We start from the raw sequence: 25,053 nt of genomic DNA on the forward strand, positions 1-25,053 counted from the left end.
GTACATATATAGACATGTTTGTATGTGCGTTTGTATGAACATGGTTATATTTGTGTGTGTTTATATATGTCTGAAGATGGTTATATTGTCTGTGTGTATAAAAAAAATATTTAAATGCTGAATAATAAAATTGGAAAAGTTATAAATTTATTAAATCAAGTATTCAAGCAGGGAATATAAAACGGACTTATTTGCAATGAGTTTTCAAAGATATACGTTTTTCACCGGTGGAAAAAATCAACAAATAACTGGCTAGCATAAATTTGAAAAATTGCGAACAAAAATTTTTTTACCATCTGTTTAAAAAAAAAAAAAAAAAAGCACTAATGAAGTTTACAACTGTGGTAGGAAAACATTGTATCAATGCAAATATTCAAGCAATTTGAAAATGGTAAATTGGAATTGAATAGCCCAATAGAACCCAGTATCAAAATCCGTGACCAGTTAAATGATTAATTCCAATAAAATTCAATGCCATAAATCTATGAATAACATTGTAAATGATTCCAATAAAATCCGAATCGAAAGGTCTGTAGAATTTCGGTATATGGATAAAATCATCATGCGACGAATAAAACCGTGTGTGTGTATAATATATATAATGTATTTTTCTGATGGATTTATATGGGTCTCTAAGGAGTTGTTTGGTCATTTTATACCGTTCAATGAAACACATGTGAAACATACCATACAACAAATAAAATAATATGAATGTTATTTAAATATACTTGCGGTATTGGAATTGTTTATAAATCATACATATACTCTGAAACTCTAATCTATTGTTATTGAGCTTAAATAATTCTGGTAAATTTTAAAAACAACTTTAATGAATATATACATTAAAAGTATATATCTTTTACTATCAAAAGGTGTATATATATATATATGTGTGTAAGTGTCTGTGTACATTTCCCTACGCAATAACTCTGTCAATTTTTAGTCTGCAGACTCGAAAGTTTGCATGTCTGCCTGTTTGCATGTCTGCCTTAAACTTTCAATAGAGGCGACGGATTTTATCAAGATCAGTAATGTTTTAAAGTCAGATCTTTCATGCGACAAATATCGAAAAATTGGCTAAAAACATTAAAATATTCACCTTCAAATAGGCACTTTTCTACAGGGGGGTCGCTTTTTTCGTCGATATTTTTTAAAGTTATCCTCTCCTTTTAGATTGTCTAGCCTTAATTTTAAAAAATGTCGCTTTCGGTTTGGCGGTGGTCGTAACAGCATAAACGTTAGGTTTTATCCCGTTCTTTCCCTCCTTTGCGGTACGGGTTCGAGCCTGCCTTCCTACTACCACTTTTTTTTTTTTTTTTTTGCTCAACATACACATCAAAACACCCGGGCAACGCTGGGCGCCCATGCTAGTATATAATAAAAAGATTACAGAAATTCCCCTCTATACCAACGTACCGTAATTTTGCAATAACAGATGCCACATACAAATTTATTGTGTCTAGACTATCTTATGAACAACATTTCAGACACATTTAATCAACGCCGGGCTGAAATGAAACGAACTTTGTCTTGGCAGCGTTTAACATTGCCATCCATTTTTTACCCCATTCCACTACCGACTGAAAGTCTTCCTTTAGGCTTTAGGCCATTACCTTAAATATGTGCTCATTAGTTTTCCCCACATGTCTGCTATATAGCGTGGTATCGTCGGCGAATATAGCCATCTAAGAGACAATTTTATCAGGTAAGTCATTTATGAATATCAGAAATAACAAAGGTCCAAGAATCGATCCTTGAGGCACACCCGCATTTATATCAAATGTTTTGGACGGATGCCCATTGAAGACAGCCTGGATTCTCTCATTTAAGGATCTAATTATGCTAAGCATTTGTCCAGTGGACGAATGCTTGGCATATGATTTTATTTTCATGAAAAGACCATTGTGCCATACCCTATTAAAAGCCTTAGATATATCAAGAGCTACTGCCCTCCCCTCCCCTGCCTTATCCAGTGCTTGGTATAAACTTCAGAGATTACAGTTAGAATATCTGCAGTAGAACTGGCTTGCCTAAAATGAATGCAGTTTTAGAATATATAGTTTTGAGAGTCTATTTTTAAAAAAATTTCATGGTCACCCGGCGCGAACACAGATCCCACGATGTTATTGCGCCATCTTTGGATAAAATAGACACTATACTTTGATTTATATATTTTTTTTTTATTTCGCAAAAAATTCACAAATCAAAAGATTGGGAGTGGGGAATGGTCTATGGTCATCCTCGTCACTTTGCCTTTGATTGGTCTACGCTAATCTAAGCTGGCTTTCTTATTCGCCATAATACCATAAACACACCAGAGGTCGTCCTACTTAATATTCACAAATCATTTTTTTCTTTTAAGTTTATTTTAGTTGACGCTTCCCGTTCGACACAATAACGGCTTCAGATTTCAAAAAAAAATAAATAATTACTTTTTTACATTGAATCTTCAGCGATCAGAATATACCACGGTATAGTGCTAACGTATATATGAACATGAAATTATCTATATCATATTCCTCTTTGTCTATTTGTCTGTCTATTTCACTTTTTCTCATAAACCACTAAGTTAATCTGGTTGAAATTTTGTATGAACCTTTATGAGGCGCAGCAAACTCATGAGTATGCTATCTGTTCGATGCACAGTTAGGATTAATAGGATTACTCACCACAGTACCACGTTTTCTCTCGCTTCTTCTCGGAAACTACAGGGCCAATCTGGCTGAAATTTTATGATTAGAAGTAGTGAACTAAGTGTTATGTATCCATTCGATGCATAGTTAGGGATTAATACGGTTTGATACGAGTTAGTATTTTATGCAAACATGAGCACACATTTAACTATATTCAATCACCAGTTTAGTGTAAAAACACTTAAGTCAATGGGCTATAAGTTCTTTTTATTTTTATTTGGGGGGGGGATGTGTAGGAGCTAAACATAAAAAATGAAAAGAATATACATCTGTAAAGCAGAACTGATATTTATTCATATGAACTTAATTTTTGGTATAGAAAGTCCCATTGAAAAATAAAGAAGCGTGTATATATACAGTGTAACCTGTGTTTCGTTGTATACAAGGTTTTTTTTTTTCAATAAAGCATTCATACTCCAAATAAGTAAAGCCGTCTGAATCGACCGAAATATCCGTTCTGCTTTATAGATAGATACGTTTCCGTTTTTATTTCTACTAATCTGTTATCATGCTTATTTATCTCTTTCACATGCTAAACATTCTATTTTGTCTGAAAATGTATTTCATGTTTTTAACTTGTTGGTATATATAATATTTTTATTCGTTTATTTATTAGTTCACCGCTTAAGACCCAAAGACTACTCGACGTAAGAGTTAATGGGTGTCAGGTAGCCTGTGAGACAACACCGTGATGCTTGGTAATGGCAGGGTTTGATTATTTAAGAGGACGACTCGACAGGAACTTATTTACATTATACTTGAAAACAATCATGTTATAGTCAGCTGAGAAGCATCCCTATTGTATTATGTTCCATGTAACAGATAATTTTAGAAATAAAACGTTACTCATGGAATGTCCGTTTAGTTTTAGGCACAGATAGAGAGCAAGGGAAATTGTTGATAGTTGTAGCGTGACGAGGATCTGTTGCGAATGTTTTGCAAGGTGAACTGTATATTATACCTACGAACACTAGTATTTACTGCTTCCGCAATCATCTGTGCAGAAAGTGACTATTGCTACTCGTCGGGATATACGAACCCAGCTACAAAATCACCTTTGGACCCATTTGCTAGGACGTTACTTCCAGGTCACTATCAACTGCCACGGGGAAAAAATGGAAATTTAGCAACTATAGATATGGGTATAACGTTAAGACGATCAATAATGTTCAAACGACCAGGAATCGTGAACATCGCACAAGGCTAGGCGACCGCCTTTTATATTTCTCAGACAGTGCTCAATTTTAAGACGACTTAAAGGGGTTAATAATTATAAATAATTATTTTATACCTCCAGACACTAGTGTTTCATGCTATTAGCAATAATCAGTTAATCAGTGCTACTGATCGGGAAATTCGAACCCAGTTACAAAGTCACCTTTGACTCCATGATATTGGTTACAAAATTAAAAAGAACACTAGTTTCTTCCAGCATTGTTTCCAGTCGTCATGGACTTTTTACTACTGGACTCTAGCAATGACGGCTTAGGAAGTGTGATTGATGTTACGCAACCCTTGCTTCGATATAGTCTTTTCGCATAGGTCATCCTTGCAGTGGTTATTCATTGTCTCTCGAAACTCAAATTAAAATAAACCCTTTATTTTTGCTTATTCGTTATTTCAGTTATTCGTTACAAAATCTCGTACAAGGGGCGTGCAATAAGTAATGCCCCTGACCCACTTCCAGTTGTCTGACCAAGCTGAAATTTTGCATGTGCAATGATTTATATCTCTACAGGTTATGTGGCAAATTACAGCTCGGAACTAATTGTGGTTTCTGTTTTACAGGTGTTTGAACTGAGTCAGGTGTGAAATGGAGCCTGTTGAAGTCGAGTAGTGATTCGGTTTTTGTATTTGAAATGACGCACACCACAGGAGACTTTTGATGAAATGAAAGAAACTTATGGTGATAATGCCCCATCATATGACCTTGTAAAACGCTTGCATCGTCAATTCAAACATGGCCAGAAGTCTGTGGAAACAGCTCCCAGACCTGGTCTCCCCCTTCTGCCATTGATGAGGCATCTGTCCGTCAAGTTGAGGCTGCCATTTTGGAAGATCGACGCATTACTATTCGCCAAATAGCCCAAGATATCAAGATTAGTACAGGGTCTGTGGAAACTATCATTCATGACCATTTGCATATGCATAAGGTGTCTTCCAGATGGATTCCCAAGTTGCTCACACCATTACAGAAGCGAGAACGCGTCGAGTGTTCGAGAATGAATTAGATGTGCCAAGAAGATGAGTCAAAGTTTTTCAAAAGACTGATTACACAGGATGAAACCTGGGTCAATCACTATGATCCAGAGACCAAAGTCCAGTCAATACAGTGGAAGCACTTGGACTCGCCACCTCCAAAGAAGGCAAGGGTGCAGCCCTCTGCTGGCAAGGTCATGCTCACAGTCTTCTGAGACCAGGACGGAGTAGTGATGACAGATTTCCTGGCAAAGGGTACCACAATTACAGGAACCTATTATGCTTCCTTTTTTAGGAAATTAAGGGTAGCTATCAAATCAAGAGGTGGGGCAAGATCAGCAAAGGTACCCTCCTCCTGCAGGACAACGCTCCGGTCCACAACTCGCATGTCGCCAGATCAGAAGCACGGGCGTGTGATTATGAAATCCTTCTCCGTCCTCCCTACTCTCCTGACCTTGCACACTCTGACTTTCACCTCTTCCCAGCCATGAAGTTGTTTTTGAAAGGAAAGTGTTTTCCAGATGATGCAGCCTTGATTTCTGAAGTCACGTCGTGGTTGGAGGACCAACCTGGGGTGTTCTATAAAAACGGTCTCCAGAGCTGCATCAAACGATGGGAGAAATGCATAACTCTGGGTGGTTCCTATGTAGAGAAAGACTAATAACTGTGCCAAGTTTCGTTGCTCTACTTCTATGGGAAGTGGATCAGGGGCATTACTTATTGCACGCCCCTCGTATCATGATCTTCATAAAGCTCATCTATCAACGCTGAAATAAAAACGCATGTCTTCAACCCTCCCTTCCTCCTGTTGTGTATTCAGCTGATACAATTTCGGCGACCGGCACGACTAGTTGTAAAGTACTTCTCGTATTAGCCACTATCAATCTAGTTTCTTTTCCTTTTTTTTATTTCTACATCTTCTCAATGCAGTTTCTCTTGCCTTTAGCCTGCCTTTTAACGCTTCGATTGACACTCGTTTAAAGGAAGATAGTGTCAAAAGTACATGTACTCGGGGAAGATACGTCCATTCGATCTGCACGTCTTGAAATGAAAATGCTATTCGAAACTTTGTGGTGTGACAAACTGACCGAAAAAATGCAGACGAAGCTGCCTAAACAATTTTTAAAAGGGCTATAGTGCACTTCCTTTAGGGGTGCTGACTTGACTTTTTCAACCATTCGACCTTGTGTCAGATCTTCCTGCGGTGGGAAGGCTGTAAACACTTAATATTTAAAGCGACTGTGTCATTTTTCTAGTAACATTTTAAGTAGATAAACTAAAAATATAATTAGGAAGGCCTCCATAGTCGTCGTCGACTACTACTACTAATGATAATAATAATAATAATAATACGTAATTTCGTATAAATTTTTATTCATAGAAATTTCTCGCTACATATGTGCATACATGTTTCGGCTAAAGCGTAAGACGGTTAGTCTTGTTGGACAATATTTTCCATCAAAAATGAATAGCAACTTAAAGAACCCCATATTTATTTATTTATTGTATTAGCCACTATCAATCTAGTTTCCCTTTTTTATTTTTACATCTTCTCAATGCAGTTTCTTTTGCTTGCTGTTTTAACCTGCCTTTTGACGCACTGATTGGCACTCTTTTCTAAGACGGTGATAAAAGTACACCGGTATGGGGAAGATACGCCAATTCGATCTGCACGTTTAAAAATGAAAAGTCTATTGGAAATTAACGTGTGACTTATTGAACGACAAAGAAAAAGGCTTGAGAAAAGGAGGTATTTTTGAAGAAGATACAAATAATCCTAGTTTTTGAAGTTTATTTTGCATAAATATTTATTTTCGATATTTCTTTTTAGAATTTGATGCTGTGTTATTTTTAATGCAAACTCTCTCATTCTTTCTATCCATCATTTTTTTTTTACTTTCTTTCTTTCTCTCTCTCTCTCTCTCTCTCTTTCTCTCCGTCACTCTTAATCTTTCCCTCATTCCCTTCACCCTGTCTTTCTTTCTCTCTCTTCCCTTTTTTTTTCGATCCTTCCCAATTTCTCTCATTCTCCCTCTTTTCCTTCGTTCTTTGTTTTCTTTCATTCTTTCTTTTTCTCTCCATCTTTCTTTATTTCTCTCTCTTCTTCTTTGCTACTTTCCCTTCTTTTTTGTTTAGTTCTCTTTGTATTATCTCTTCTTTGCTTTTCTCTTCTTCTTTGCTTCTTTCTCTCTTCGTCTTTCTCTCTCTCTCTCTCTCTCTCTCTCTCTCTCTCTCTCTCTCTCTCTCTCTCTCTCTCTCTCTCTCTCTCTCTCTCTCTCCCACCATTCTTATCGCAGAAAATATTGGACATGAAATCAGTTTAATGTCAAAGGTAATCACGCTCGTTTGATGGGACACTGAAATGTCCGAATTTTTAGTGAGAACAGTCCCGTCAAAATTCCCCAGAATGGGAACCTCAGGCGATCGAAAATAAACAAATCTCTTAAGCGCACGCTTTCTCTCACTCGCTCACCCACGTGTGTATATATATTTATATATATATATATATATATATATATATATATATATATATATATATATATAATGGGTATTGTTTTGATTTTTTTTTAAATAGCTTACAAGTGGTGATAAAGAACAGACAAAATGATCCGAAAGTTACTAACGACTTCTATTCCGTTGTCAAAAACAAAACAAATGATTTATTTTGACGAAATAATAAAATTACAATCCTGTTTTTTATTTTTATTTATTTTATTTATTTATTTTTGTACACGATCTGATCGAAGTGATGACGACTGAATGAGTTATTGCGTTTTTTCTTGGGGGGGGGGTATTTTCTTATTTTATTTTTATAGAGACGGGGGTGTTTTTCATCATATTGTCTTTCCAGTTGGAATAAATAATCACTCTCCACTCAATAACGCCTGTGACAATCGTGCTATTACTCACTTGAGCGATAGTTGGCAGTGTTAGAGCGAAAGGGGTATCATTACTATTTATAAACAAACGAATTTGTAAATTAATTTGTCGTCAAAAAATAGGGAATTTAATTAAATATTTGACATCTTATTACAACAAATTAGACATTTTAAAAAAGAAAATAAAAATGTAACTTTGATGGAATCCAAGTTTATGTCAGATGGCGTACACAATTTTATTAAGATGTTATTTACCTGCCACAGCCTGTGTAGGTCATAGTCGTATCAGTTGAGGATACGTCTTCGACAGTTCGACGAAGTCTTGGCCTTCTTTTTTTAGCAGGGAGTGACCTTGTAGCTGTGAGGCTAGAGTAAGGTTTTTTGTAGTCCTAGAGGTTCCATCCTGCCAGGTCATAGTTTCCCGACTTTCTAGTTAAGTTTATTGTTTACTGCTTGGCGGGAGTACCGACGAGGCTGCCTAAGCAATTTTAAAAGACTATAATGCACCTCTTTTAGGGGTGCTGGCTTGACTTACCCAACTTTTCGTCCTTGTGTCACATCTTCCTGCGGTGGAAAGAAAGTAGATTCTTACTATTTAAAGCGACCCTGTGTCATTTTTGAGGCAACATTTTAAATAAAGTTATAAAAGTATATAATTAAAATGTAAATTCCCTGGTCAAAGTTTTTATCCTATAACTGCCAGTCTGTGGAACACAATATCATGAGCTACTTTCCAATTGACTAAAACATGGCTGTTTTTAAATCTAATCTAAACAAGTTCCTGTTGAGTCGTCATCTTAAATAAACACTACCCAAGTTTTCCCATTACCGCTAATCATCGAGTTGTCTCACCGGCCACCATTTAAAAATGAAATCAACCTATCCTTGCCGTTCCTTTATAAATTACGAGGACTAATAATTGAAACTATTAAGAAAAATGACCGAATCTACTTCCGTTCACATCACAACCATTAAATTTTAAAAATGGCGTCATTATGTGTTTCTATCTAAGGGCTCTGTACTAATAAACACACATGTATTTAAGTAAACATTTTTTTTTAATCCTTATAATTCAATGCTACATTTATAAGTAATGCCAATAAGTATTTTGATGGAATGTGGTCTGATGAACTCCTTGCACTTGTTCTCCTTCGATGTACATACCCCCCACAACCCTGATTAGCAACAAAATCACACCCCATCACTGTAGAGGTCCCTAAATGCCGGAAAGCCTTCTACTGCAATAGTTTCCTCTCTCGGACAACTAGACTTTGGAGTTTCCTTTCTGTTATCTGTTTTCCTGGCTGTACTGACATGCAAAAGTTTAAATGTAACGTAAACCGACATCTTGCTCATCTCTCCTAAATATATAGTCCCAAATTGTAGCCTCTTATGTCCAAGTGGCGACATGCCATGTTTGGGGTGAATGTGAAAAGAAAACAGAAAAACATACTTTTTTTTTTTTTTTTTTTTTTCAAATTTCGTATCTACAAAAATTTAATGTAATCCACAAATTCTTCTACCATCAAAATAAAATATAGTTTAAATGAACTTGCTTTTTTAACCAGTATCTATTAAATCGAAACGCAACTTACGTCAACAGGAAAACATTCAAAATTCACATCAAAAACAAAACCTAGAAAATTGCATTAAACCACCGATTGTCATGACAAATAACACTTTACCTAAGAGCTCATCGTTCAAATTCGTCGGTTTAACATTCACAGGCACCATGAACGAGAACAAATGCATTGCAGACATTGCCACGTCTGCTGCAAAGAAGGTTAGCTCTCTCTACCGTGCTAGAAAATTACACCTGCGAGTATCCTATATTTTTACAAAGCTACCATTCGCCCATGCATGGAGTATTGTTGCCACATTTGAACTGATGGATCTACCACTAGTCCCTCCCTCTTTAACAGTGGTCATAAAGAATATCAAATCTTATAGGTCCCGCACTCTCAACTAAGCTCCAACCTCTGTCCAATCGTCGCAATGTTGCATCCATGGGCCTTTTTTACAAGTACCTGAATGGAATGTGCTGTGATAACCTCATGGTATTTCTGTCTCCCCAACTAACTCCCGACTCACCTGACAAGCAGAAAACTCTCACTCCTTCACTGTTGAGATCCCTGGATGCCAGAAATCTTTCTAATTTAATAGTTTCTTCCCTCTGGCTGTTAGACCTTTTGAAAACAACAAAAATATAACTATTATATATGTAGATATTTTTGTTTGCGATACGTTTTGAATGAATTCAAATATTTACGAAAGTGCATTTTACCTAAATGCGAGTTGGGAATAATTTCCCCTTTAACCAACTTGGTACCCCCACATAGAGAGCAGCATACATATTGTTTTTAAAATATAATATGATTATCCACTGACACGTGTTTCGTCATCTACGACTCATCAGAGTGGCTGAATTTAGCGAGATTCGAAATCGGGACCCCGCGGTAATGAGCCTAAACCCCTTACCCGCGCGCCCATCTCGCTCGATTGTCTGGATGTATCGCGATTTATTTAGATGTTATCTGTTTTTGTTTTTGCGATACGTTTTGAATGAATTCAAATATTTACGAAAGTGCATTTTTACCTAAATGCGAGTTGGGAATAATTTTCCCTTTAACCAACTTGGTACCCCCACATAGGGAGCGGCATACATATTGTTTTTAAAATAAAAACTATTATATATGGTGTATTTGTTGTTTTTATTAGCAACGTGCGAACGCTGCTTTTGTATACAAATTCAATTCCTAAGTGAGAGAATTTCTTTTATTGCACGCAAAAGCCTGCATTACATCACCTCTTTGACGGAACGCGCATGTATATACAAGTAGATGTATTCGGCGTTGCCCGGTATTAACCCTACCGTTAAATTCCTTTTAAAAAAAGTTTTTAAAAAAAACGGAAACAGACTGAACATGTGAGTATTACGTTTTTTCTAAACAATTCACTTCTTGTAAGAAAAAAATACTTGAGGTAAGATCAAAACCAAAGCCTTAAGACAGTGAGTCAAGTACGATAACATTAGGCCAGCTTCATACTATCTTTTGAAGTATTTTCAAACCTACTTATTCTTAATATAATGTAAACGATTTGCGCATGCGCACTCGTTTAACAGTTGACAGATACAAATCCGATAACACCCAAGTACCAATTTTTCAATTTTTACCCCTTTAGCACCCCCCTTTTTCGGGTGAAAACCGATTAAAGTTTCTCATATGTCTGAATACCCTATAATCTACATTTCAAGCCTGTAGATCAAAAATTCGTTGAGTATATAGGTTGAGACGTGTTCTCACACATTCTCACGTTTATAGAATATAAGATCGATATAACATGTAATTAATGTTACGACATATACACATCAAAACTTTCAATATGAACATAATAGATAAATGTGAAAAGAATACCAACCAAACTAAAAAATTAACCAAGTTTTTTTATTTGACGCAAACAACACAATAAATGAACACAGTCCATACACACACACACACACACACACACACACACATATATATATATATATATATATATATATATATATATATATATATATATATATATATAGTTAGTAAGTTATAAAATATATATGGCGATTAAGCTACACTGAATATTCCGCGTTTCATCCACTCTATGAGAGATGAATATATATATATATATATATATATATATATATATATATATATATATATATATATATATATTATATATATAAACTACTTAATTTACTCACAATTAATATACGAAAGTATAGATTTATGCGTAAACTTTAAGTATTTACTTCAAAAGTGCTCAATACGTAGGTAGAGCTAGTTAGTAAGTTATAAAATATATATGGCGATTAAGCTACACTGAATATTCCGCGTTTCATCCACTCTATGAGTGTAGCTTAATCGCCATATATATTTTATAACTTACTAACTAGCTCTACCTACGTATTGAGCACTTTTGAAGTAAATACTTAAAGTTTACGCATAAATCTATACTTTCGTATATTAATTGTGAGTAAATTAAGTAGTTTATATATATAATATATATATATATATATATATATATATATATATATATATATATAGACACACACACTGCATAACAATACCAGTTAATTATATCAACGCTAAAATTGTACAACATCTCATCTTTTATCAGCAAATCCATATTAATATAAAACTAAATCTCTTCTAATATTTTCATAACTAGTTCGGTTATTTTCATTTTAGTATGACTAGTTAAATTTATTTTAAATTATGTCATATGTTTATTTGCTTTTTTTTTATCAAATTATATCTCTACTCTACTATTATATAAAAAATCACTTTGTGTGAGTTCCTTCTTCATAGGTTCCGAAACGGCTGAGCCTATCTTTTGAGAATTTCACGCAAAGATAATTTATATTTCTGGCAGTGTTCTTAGATATGTTTTGTACAGAAATTCATCTGATAAGTATCGAAAATCGAAAAAAATCAAACCTTTTTAAAAAGTCTTTCTTTTCTTATGGATACAAAAAACAAATTTTTACAAAGGGAATATTTTACGTTATACCGGTGTAACCTTGACCGGTGTAACATAAAATATTCCCGGTAGAAATTAATTTTTTTTATCTATAAGAGAAGAAAGACTATTTTTTAAGATCGTCAAGCTCAAATATCAGTTGAAGTGATATTGTAAACAAACAGACGAAATTTAATGAACGACATTATCATTATTATGCTTTTATATTATTTTATTTTTTATTTTATTTATTTTTTGCGAATTTGTCTACCGGGCAAATTATTCTTCATAATATATAACATTCAATAGGAGATTGAGTCTATAATAATACCTACGCAATCTGCATGAATTAAAATATGTTTTCGTATACTGTACGACCGGGCAACGTCAAGCATCCAGCTAGTTTTTATATAAGGGCATCATTCGGTTAATTATTTTTTGTCATAAAACTATTAATAATTTTTAATTCATTTTATTTTAATCTCGTTTTTAGAAAATGATTTTGTATAATGAGATTTATAAGCTTCATACATGAGGAACTGGCCATAATTTTACTGCTAGAAATATCTGCAATCACTTGTGCCCCCACGACGTGAGCACCCTCGACAAACCCGACAGGCTGCTAAATCCCACCCCCACACTGTAGAGATCCCTAGATGTAAAAAATCTTTTTACTCCAATAGTTTTTTCCCCAGAACCGCTAGACTCTGGAATTCTATTCCATGTCCCTGCTTCCCCAACAGTACTGACGTGCAGAAGTTCAAGTGTAACGTGAACCGACATCTTGCTGCCCAAATCCCTACATAGTACCCTAGTAGTTGTTGCCCCTGATAGTAGCCCCCTACACCAAAGTGGTAATTTGCCTTGTTTAGGGTGAAAATGTAATAAAAAATAAAATCTTATGCATGAAGTGTTTCAGGTAACGTTCTGTCTTTGCAGAAAGAATAATCTTTTATTTAAATATATTTTAAGTTAATCATTTCAAATTATGTTAATTTAATTTCAAATTGAATTCAAATAAATCTTAAATATTTTTTCCAAAACATATTATAGCCAAATTAATTTAATTCAGTTTTTATTACACTTTTTGTGTTCAATAGTTTGTAAAATATTTGTTTTATGCAATCACATATTAGGAGCAATTTATTATTGAATGCATGTTTTCTTACTATTTACATTTAAAAGAAAAGTCAGCAATGGCTTTCAAAAAAGGTGTACTGTTTTATGAAATGCGTAGTGCATTTTTATTTGCATATGATAGACTGAAACAGACATTATAATCCGATTACAATGAAATAAAATACAATATTATAATTTTCATCGTTTCCCCATCGTATCAAATAACAATAATTTCTTGAGAAAAAAAATGCAAGGAAATGTGGATTACAAATTCTAACCAATTTATTTGTTTTTATTTACTGTACAACTAGCATAAAACACCCGACTTTGTCCGGTCGGAAAATACGCTTAAATATGATATTTTAATTCATACAGATTTCGTATGTATCATTACAAAGCTAATTCTCTATTGAATATATTGTACCTAATATATAGTACTGATTTGAAAGTTTTTTTCAATGACTTGTGTGCCATCAGATAGAATTGAAATCAAAACATTTGGCCCTCCAACCACATTCCCTACCATTTGAGCTATCGACAGATAAAGATTTAAATTGAAACCATTTCAAGCTACAAATGAATTTGCACATTTGCAAAAATGATAGAAAACAATAATATAATAAGGGAAATGGTTTCCATAATGTTTTCTTGTTAAAGTGCTTTTGATTCAATAAGCCTGAAGAAAGACTGTTTTTGTGAAAATTTTCAAACGATATAATATTTGAATTCCTTCGAATAGTCCTAAAACAAGTGTAACTAGCAATGAAATACACTATTTGTTGCTATCAATCCATCTCTTGATGTCTTAGTTTTTGTTAAAACAATATATGAATGTTCAATTATGAAATAGGATAATTTTGTAGCTTACAGTTTAAGTAATCTCTTTTTGGTTTAAAATTTATTGGTATATGAACGATTATTGAATTTTCAATTATATAAACCCAGTAAAATTCGGAATATTATAAATAAGACTAATATATATATATATATATATATATATATATATATATATATATATATATATAATTTGTTCAGTCAGGAAATTATGAACAACCATTCGAATCTAAGGGAAGATAATTCTACTTTCTCTTAAGAGGAGATGCTCTATAAGGAATTTAATTATGGTTAAAAAAGCTACATACATATCAATATAATTTCCAACGGTATTTATAATGCATTTATTATTTCATTATTTTCAATTCTGTTTAAATTCATGTTTTGAAACCTGGACGTAAATCTTACATTTCTCTGGCATCATGCAAAAACTATGATTATTTTATTAAGGTATTCTTTTAATCTCTATAAGAAAGTCTACATAGATCAGCTGGTAGGACGTTATACTGAAGATATCTGGGTTTCAGTTTAATTTTCGGTCATGTCATTCGCTTTATTTGTTTTGAATTTATTATTTAATGCAATAATCTTCATTTCTAAAAGTAGTTAAGATCTATATTTTTACATGAGACAAATTCGACGCTACATTCGTTACGTTAACAAAATTGTGACTGACGTAAAAATCGTGACTGATCGGCGGATAAATTCTCTATTTAAGATAATTCGTTCAGTTAAATCCATTTGCAGCTGACTGAAGAAAATTTCCTTTTTTTTAGTAACAACACTTCAGTAACAGTTTTTTTATCTGACCTCATATTACAAATATTATTTTAAACATTTATAACGGAACGCGGGCGCGCGTATGTAAATGCCGAGCCGTGCACGAAATGACGTCACGGTATGGAAATGAAAAAGACTATAAATAAGAACATGTACACAGACGGACGAGCACGTTAGACAGGACAAAGGTTAGAGAGAAGGAGTACGATCACATTTTATTTGGGAAAGTACTCAGAAATAAATATCGCTGTTATAGAAAAAAGGGAGTCGAGTTATTACTTGTTCTATGTTCTCGCGAGGTAAAACGTTTAGGATCTCATGTTAATATTTTCAAACTCTATCTCCTCTGAAACTAAGTCGCAGAGCGGCGTTAGGGGCCTCAGATGATTGGATTTTTTATGGGCCGTTCTTTTATTAGTCTTTAGCTAATTAAAATAGCTTTTAAGGGATCAAAAACGAGTAAAAATTGAAAAAATCGTTATACATTTTGTACATTCATCCTAGTCTATTTTTAATCAGTTCATATGTGTGTCACATTGGTACAGTGGTAACGTCACCAGCTTTGAATGCTACAGTTTTACTTTCGGTTTCGATTCTAGTTGATGGCGCCCAAAGTTTTTTTGTTTTTTTGGGTTTTGTTTTTTTTTACTTTCGAAATAACGACTCTATAATGATATATACGAAATCTGGATAAATTAAAATATGATATTTAAAAGTATTTTACGACTCCTCCCACGCTAGTTTAAATTAAAAACCATTTTCGTCATTCATTTCTTTACGAAAGCACGGTCAAAAATATATCATTACATAGACTTAACAAGGGTTTTTAATTTTTGATTTCGGTTTTATTACTTGCTACTAAAAAAAAAAAACTTTTATCAAAAATTTTATCACGTGACATCTTTTTAATGTTCAATCAAAATGTGTTTACTTGGAACTGATATTAAAAAAAAATGTTTCATTTGTTGTCGAGTGCTGCTATTTATATTTTCTCATAATTCATACAAATCTATGTGCTAATTTAGTATTGTTTTCTCTCCCTATTCACACCCTCTCCGAAGGCGAAGTTACAAAGTCGATTTTTAATGTGAGAAAACCCCAGCTCTCCCAAAAAGACACTTTGGATTGCCGCAGTTTAGGACTGGTTCACTGACCAACGACAGAAAATATGTAATATCAGAACACGCACTGCGCTTTACTTCTAACCAACCTATGACACCTTCGCCAATCTTTCACAAAAAACACTCATCAAGCCGAAATCACTATCAGTAAATTCTCCCACTCTCTATCGGTGCCTAAGCCTAACCGTGGATTCCACGAACAAAGCGTCTTTCCTAGAACTTCTTGCCTTTGGAACTCTGTTCCGCTGGTCTGCTTTCCAGCTGACTACAATGTCCTCTTATTGAACCATCCTCGTAAATAATCTAATTATACCAAAATTCCAACACAAACGATTACTACGCTATTGTCACAATGACTGCAATTCACACATTAACCCTTATCCTCGTGTGGCCTCCAGGCATTGATATGTGGTAACACCTTTGTAAAAAAAAAAAAAAAAAAAGGTCAAGGCACTCATAATGGTTGTTGTTTGAACAAATGATTCATTATATCAATTACCATCATGGCTACCCCTCATCGGTGAGGCTAACGGTCGTGTTTTAATTCTAATCGTACGTTTCGACAGATGCGGAGGTGGATGACAGCTAGATCATAGCATTGCACACTCTTCCGCAATGAGAACAGGTTATTCCAGTCAGTCCAGTTGTAAGGTCGGCTCGTGAGCATTTCATTCTCTTTTCATTTTCTTTCCTTCCTTTTGCGGTTATTGGTTTGCCAAAGAAATGCAATGTATAATCTTCTAGAGTTCAGATCTATAAAGGCCTTCCAAACAAACTATACAATCTTGATACGTCATCAGTTTAGCATTCCTTAAAAAATTCATACATTCAGTTTTTGTCTTTTTCAATTATTGTTTTTTAAATTTTCAAAGTTCATTTAAAGATTAAATTTTCGAACTGTAAAAAATATTCAGTTTTATCTTGAGAGATAAGTAAAAAAAAAAACGCCATTTTTCTTCAACAGTCCCTGTTTATACAACGGCCTTCTTTAAACAGGTCTGTTCGATAGAAAATGACGTCATACACTTTGATACAGTCAAGACATACTTAAGAGTTAAGATTTCCATAATGAATGATAGCATTTTTTTGAATTATTTAAAACTTTAAAAATTGCATTTAAAAAAGAAAAAGTAACATGATTCGATTTGTATTGAAACTGAATTTTATTCAATGTTAATTTTAAAAATAAAATAAAATGGTTTAAAATATTATTAATTCTAAATTTTTGGCGTGTTGCTGTATAAAATAAATAAATATAACGTTGTTTAATGAATTTTAAAGAGCAAACTTCATTTATTTTGATTGTGAACGACATGAAAAATAATTATGAGAAATTATTAAAGATAAAACCATGCAAAGTTAAGCAATGACGATTATAATGAAATTACAATATCAATCTATTTATTGTATAAAAATATGGTGGGTTACGATGTCTTAAACTTTTTAAGCGGAATACAATAAAATATAACAATTATGAATTTAGGGAACAAACAAATTCAAAACAAACGATAACTATTTACAAATAATTAAAATCAAACGATAAGTTTGTTTAAATGTTTGTATTGAAGGAATCAGTTCCCAGAAATGGCTGCCAATTAAATTGTATTTTTAAAGACAAATTTCTTCGGCAATATTATTATAATGTTTAATTTGAAATATAGTTCAATATTTCACCTATTCTATAAATCTCAACTGTCTATTTAAATGTATGCATCTATGTATGTTTGTTTCTATGTCTACCTGAAAACTTTCGACAGAGGCGACGGATTTTCACGAGGTCGGTATTGTTTTGAAGATCGACTCTTCGGACGACAAATATCGAAAAATTGGCTAAAAACATTAATTCCTTCACTCTCAACTGAGCACTTTTCTATAAGGAGGGGTCGCTTTTTTCGCCAATATTTTCGAAAGTTATCCCTTTTTGATTGACTAGCCTTAATTTAAACATTCGCAACTTCCGGTTTGGCGATGAACGCAACGGCAAAAGCATCACGTTTTGTTTGTTTGTTTGTTTGTTTGTTTGTTTGTTTGTTTGCACCCAGGCTAGTTTTTAATAAACGTTGTTTTTGTTTTTTTACAAATAACCTGCATTCCTTTAATTCCTCCAATAACCCTAAGTCAGAGTGGCAACGTTTATCTGTTAATTACTATTTGCCAAATAAAAATTAAAAGAAAAAAAGAAATCTGTAAAATAAAACATGTTAAAATGGTAGATTAATTTACCCCTAGTAAATGTATAATTCAATGTACTTTTGCTTATAATTATTTTCTTTTCTTTCTAGATTTCAACACACCGTTCTACATTGACACGACGTGGATCACTGCAGACCAAATCGTCCTCATATTTAAATCGAATGAACACTGGATTATTAATTGTATAACTAGAGAAAAATGAAAGAAAAATATAAGTGAGCAGAGAAAGGTCACGTGCAGATTTTCGTTATATTTTTTGGGGGGTTTTTTTGAGCCATAAGAAATATTCCTGCAATTATTTAGTCTTTACCAAAATTCTTCTGTGACAAACACGATTGTTACTACACAGCATAATCGCCTGTAAGAATCTGTTAAATAAATGTATTAACTGCTTCTAAAGAAATATCCAAACCTTTAGAAAAATTTGTATATACATTTCCACTTGATATTCAAAAATAACCCTATTTGAAATGTAGAACAAACTTTTGTAGTGTTTAATAATTATATTTGAACACTGTATTTCTCCATTTTTCGATACGAAATCTTTAATTTACACTATAAATATTAGTAATTTAATGTTAACTGCTGTGTGTATTGGTTTATTTAGTTATTCGAATTCACACCTTTATTCTAAATTCTCTAATTAAAATCCGTTATATATAATAAAGTAATAAAATGGAAAGAAGCGATTCCAACTATCAATTGGATTACGAGGAGGATGTCCTGAGAAGGACACGCAAGGCAATCCGGGATCTGAATACATTACGGAACGAGCACAACAGCCTGATAAACAACATCCAGATCGCTTCCAAAGACAATAATGCTGATCTGGACAAAGACTTTCGAGATGAACGGTTGAACATATTAAAACACTCGCAAGAAGCCATCGATTTGGCCCTGGAGGAGGCCGAGGTGACTATGTTTCTGGCGAATCATCTCCAGTATCTAGAGGGGGAAAAGCTGAAACTGCGGGCTCAGGTGTCACTGCTGAAGGAAGAGAACGACTGGTTGCGTAAGGAACTGCTCGAGACGCAGGGTGACCTGATGAAGTGCCAACAGAAGCTGGTGGTCGTCGAGGAGAAAAACAAACACTTTGAGTTCATGAAAGAGTTAAAGATGGATGATTCACGCGAGGGAAGCGAAGAGGGCAGCGAGGGAAGTGGACGGCCATTCTCTTTCGACATGAGCTTCCTAGACGACCTACCCAGCGATACCGGAAGCCCCGGTTATGAAATCCCAGCGCGCTTCAGGTCGCTCTACGACTTGGTTACGCAGTACGTAGCACAGGGTCGCCACCAGGTGGCTCTGACGCTATGCAAGCAGAGCATTCAAAATTTGGAGAAGACTAGTCAGTACAACCCGGATGAGGCAATTGTCCTGCACATGCAGGCCCGCATTTACAAAGATATGGGCAACACTAAAGAAGCAACTAAGGCGCTCAAATCGGCGCTACTTATTCGTGAGAACACGCTCGGCAACGACCATCCGTCGGTAGCCGCTCTTTTAAACAACTTGGCTGTGATGTACGGGCGCAACGCCAATTATAAGGATGCTGAGAACATGTGCAAGAGGGCGTTGGAGATCAAGGAAAAGATATACGGTACTTATCACACGGCCGTAGCGAAATTATTCAATAATCTTGCGCTGCTGTGCCAAAACCAAAACAAATACGACCAGGCTGAATACTATTACCAACGCGCTATTGAGATCTATCAGACGATGTTGGGACCAGACCACGTGACCGTCATGAAGACGAAAAATAATCGAGCATCCGCGTTTCTGCGACAGGGCAAGTATCGACAGGCTGAAGACATTTACAAGGATATTTTGATTCAGTTTTGTGAGAAAGAGTTTGGACATTTTGAGGACGACAACGCTCGGCCCAATTTTACCACAACTGAACAAGAAAATGGCGGAGTCCTGCTGTACTATATTAAAAGACTTTGCGACCGATGCAAAATGGGACTAGACGTGTTCAAAAACCCAGCCTTGATCACCGCTCTCGTTAATATGGGCATCCTGAACCGGATCATCGGGAAATCCGATGAAGCAGCTCTTTTTGAAGAAAGTGTTGCCAGGTTAAAGAAAAAGAATAGCCATTACAAACTGATGACCGTCTCAATAGACAGCTGAGCCGGAACTCGAACATGAAACCATTTCTGTGAAGATGAGACAGAACTCTTCAAAAATCATTTTCTTCGGATGTCAAGAAGTCTCTTCTGTCCGTGTGAAAATAAAGATAAAAATGAGGCCGAGCAGACGACATTTTTAACCTTTGACTCAAAGAAACGGCACACGTGAAAGAATATTATTTTTTTAATTAATTACAAAAATAACACAAAAAAATAATATACGATAATTTATTATTGGTGTTTGACTAGAATAATTAAATCGGTGTTGTCTGATATATGATCCGGGGCTTCCCCCAAAATAAAACAACCGACGTTAGTGAAGCAAGAAAGATGGAGTAAACGCCTTTATTAACGAAAGGAAACAAGACTAATTTCACACAGAAAAGGGGCGTGTTCTTACCTAAGGAAGGTATTCTTCGTCAAACAATGTTTATACATCTACACTCGTATATGTACATACAAAATTTAAAAAAAAACATTAACAAACAACTATCAATATTACATAGCAATTAATTTATGTATAGTACAACACTCAAATGAACACTATTTACAAACTGCCCCACCAATACACCAGGAAAAACAAATATACAATTAACAATAAAATCTAAATTTACACGAATACGCCAAAATGAAACAAAAACATCCCAAACTAATCTTCTGACATATTTAAGTTATTTACTACTAATAAAGTAAATAATCTTTACATTTTTTTGTCTGAAGGAGTATATGGAGATAATGTTTATACCAGTATACAAAACAAAAATGGCAACTGGAAGTGACTTACGTATAAGCATCTCCATTGCACCAAAGACTAAAAAGGTTTCTATTTATTTTCTTTTGTAAATGTATGATTATACAGTTATAATTACTATATTGTAGTCAATTCTACATGCATATATATATATATGTGTGTGTGTGTGTGAGTGTGTGCGTGTGTGTACATTGGTAAATTTGTTGATATCTTTACTAATTGAAAGTTGTTCATGAATTAATAGAAACTGAGTTTGAAAGTGACTTACAAAAGATGTGGAAAACATGGAAGTACGTCTATGTAATTAGTGTATTTCTTGTGTTTGCTTATTTACTGTGATTAGATGAAACCTTTGATCTGCGAGGCGTTTCATTCATTGTTAATGTGGCTGTAATGATTTATCATATACATCATAATGTCCGCCATTTTTAAGATAAAAAAAACTGTTGAAATTGTTAAAGAAAAATGTTATGTTTATTTATCAGCTGAAGACTTCAAAAAAGGTGCGTGATTGAACTGTATCGACTAGAATCGAAAGATATCGATTTGGTCTGGACAAAGGAGAACGAATGGCATATTGCGATTGGCGATTTATTTCAGATGTTTTTGTTTGTTTTTTTTTTAACTTTTAGAATGACAAATCAAAAAATAAAGATACAAAAATACACGCCGATTGATTTCTTTCAAATATTTTTTACTTTTTGTTGTTGGGGGAGGAATAAAAATATTAATCATAATTAAAGAAACTGGGAATTAAACAAAATAAGAAAATACTTATCCTTACACTGATTTAACTTTTATAATTTAAAAAAAGGTCAACTTAACAGCATATATATATATATATATATATATGCATTTTTTTAATTAATAATTAAATGAATTTCCTGAACAGATTAACCAATTCATTGTCCTTTTATGAAGATTTAAATCACGATATAATGATTAGGGTTATAACAAGAGAATATTCTTATCATTGTTTTGATTCTCGAGTATATATCCGATACAGTTTGACACAGTTAATCAATCAAGAACCACATAACTCTATCTAAAAACATATTAACTGATATATACTCGAGACTAAAAATAATGAAAAGAATATTCTCTTGTCGTATCCCTAATAATGATACAAAACTTTATGTCTAGAATTCTTATTCCAATTTTGATCAAAATTCATTCATGATTTTATTCGGAATTTTTTTTTAATTCAAGACTACATATGAGAGGTTCTTAAAACAATCTTAATTAATTCTCATGAATATGGATCAAATTTCATGCGAATATGTAATATTAGAGCTTTAAAATAGGAGTTTGTAGCCATAATATGCCTTCTAAAAACTCTTTGAAATATTCTAGACAGAGCAAAGTTTAAGAAGTGTTTATTTATTGATTGTTTAATACGTATTGTTTAATAAATATCAGAGGTATTTATATTTTCATGAAAAGCGTCCATCTTTATTCCCTTTGCATTAAACTAAATATAGTTCACATTAACCAACGTTACTTTTAGCAGCTGTATTCCAAAATTCATAATGATCGATTATATTATTTAAAGAATGATTAATATACATATAAATATTTACGAAATCTGTTATATTTATATAAATAAATATATATCTTTATAATATTTTATATAAATGTATATAGTTTGAAGAGGTAATACAAATATTTATATTTATAGACTTAATTCTATCCTAAAAAGGTTCAATATTCGAGGGCATAAAACATACGAGGGAAGTTTAACATTTGCAAAATCTATTGTTTAAACAAGAAATACGTATAAAAAATTATATTTTGTTACATTTTGTATATTGTATTTCTTGTTTATTTGAACAATAAATTTTTTGTAAATGTTAACATTGTTTATCTCCCCGCGTGTGTGTGTGTGTGTGTGTGTGTGTGTGTGTGTGTGGTGTTATCCTCGCGCCAAAACACAATGTTTTCTACTACTTACATCTATATAATCTCATAGGCGCTTTTATATTGCGTAGACATAACTCGCTGTCTATTAAATTTCTCTTGTTTTTCGATGTTTTAAATTTTTTTTTTCTTGATTTTTCTCAAATTGTACTGAATATTTGTTAATGAAACCTATATAAACTGTTCTTTATTTCATTCTAAATCCTTTTTTTTTTTTTTTTTAGAGAGAGAGAGAATTGAAACATGTTACATTTCAAGAAAATTATTTAAGTTTTTTTGCTTTGAAATTTTAAGATTTTTTTATTTTCAAAACATCGCATACAAGGTTGCAATATGGCAGTAGAATAAATACATGTGAAGAAAGGGAGAGAGTAAGAGGCGCGTATATACCAACAGAAAATGAAAAAAAAATTAAACTAGTGCTAAAACTCTGTGCTTGCTTGTTACAGTGTTTGTTTGATTGTCATGTTATTTTAGGACATATTTAAATACCAATAAAAGAGATGGGGGATTAAAAACTTGGTTTTATTAGTGCTCCGGGGGCTTCTTTATGTAGATTCGTGATCTTTTAAACCAATGCATTTCTGGTGAAATCATTATTACGTGTCAAAGGTAAGATAAGTTACTTGTACAAAATAAGTTTTTGTTTTAGCTTTTATTAAAATGTTTTTTTTTCTTACGGATAAAAGTAATGCACAGCACATTACTGTTACCAAAAGCAAAATAAGTTGCTCTTAGATAAGAAAAATAAATGATAAAGGAAAGGTCGTGCAGCAAAAAAAAAAGCATGTAAAATCTTCAGGTATTTTTTTTTTTTAAAGAAGAAATATCTTACCCGTGTGAAAAAAAAAATCTTGCCTGTGACAGAAAACATCGTGCTGTAACATAATGCATACGAGTGCGTGGGAAAGTATCAGCAGAATAGAGGGATGGCTGGCTTGGAAAGAGATTAGCAGCAGTAGCCGAAATACGCGCATATGCAAATTAGGAAGTGTGCACAAGGAAACAAAGGAGAAAAAGTGCGAGTCGAGGACGAGAATGGGCCGGCTGTGGCCGGCATGCGGTCGGAGGAAGGAGAAACGTGTTTCAGGCTAGATGGACATTGGCAGTGAGTGACATTTTAAGTGATGTCGAAACAGGAGAGTGACAGCAATAAAAACGTTTGTTAAAAAAAAGAAAAAATGCCGACCCGAATTTTTATTTATTTCCTTCTAGTTTTGTTTTCATGAATAGGAAAACTGTAACGACACGTAACGTTACAGTACAACAAAAGTCATGTAAAACTATCGATCAGTTTTATTTTTAAACCACCCAGCGTTGCCTGGTCGTAAAATACGCTTAAATGATATTTTTAATTTATACAGATTTTGTATCCATTATTATCGAGCCAATTCTCTATTGATAATAATATTGTACCCAATATAAAGTAGTAGTAATTTCAAAAATGCACTTTTTAAAAACATTTAGTTGAAAATTATGTCTATATCTTTAATTTCTAACTGTTTGATAAATTTAGTTTTTATAAGTGCGACAAGATTTATATAAAATAAATCCATAAATCCAAGGTAATTTTTAGATTCAATTTGTATTAAATTTTCATACCTTACTTTGTAATGTTTATAAAATGCACTTTAAAAATTTATAAATTTCAAATCAAATCTTGTTGCTTAATTTTTTAGGTGGGGGGGGGGGGCATCATTATCATGTCGGGTTTGATCATGATCGGTCCAGTGATGTGGTTTACACACAAACACACACACGAACGCTACAACTTTATATATAGAGATGGTGGGAACCATCCTTAGGTGGCGGCCATCTTTATGGTGTGCACCATTCCTAGGTGGGAGGGGGGCATAATCGTGTCAGGTTTGGTCATGATCGGTCCAGTGGTGTGGGCTGTAAAAGAGTTGCACACACACGAACGCTACTATTTTATAT

The 25,053-nt window shown here is 33.6% G+C and overlaps 1 protein-coding gene across 2 annotated transcripts in view; it reads left to right on the forward strand.

Annotated features, from left to right (window-relative positions):
- Positions 1-21,871, forward strand: part of LOC145279672 (uncharacterized) — a 62,741-nt gene extending 40,870 nt beyond the window's left edge. For both annotated transcript variants that reach the window (XM_080130936.1, XM_080130937.1), the window contains exon 2: positions 18,405-21,871. In XM_080130936.1, coding sequence (XP_079987062.1) covers positions 18,991-20,448 — 1,458 coding nt within the window. In that variant the 5' untranslated portion in view covers positions 18,405-18,990 and the 3' untranslated portion in view covers positions 20,449-21,871. The remainder of the gene's footprint in view (positions 1-18,404) is intronic.
- Positions 21,872-25,053: the final 3,182 nt, after the last annotated feature.

Source organism: Euprymna scolopes, chromosome 7 (genome assembly GCF_053919585.1).
Source record: "Euprymna scolopes isolate OS-2025 chromosome 7, ASM5391958v1, whole genome shotgun sequence".
Classification (NCBI taxonomy): Eukaryota; Metazoa; Mollusca; class Cephalopoda; order Sepiida; family Sepiolidae; genus Euprymna; species Euprymna scolopes.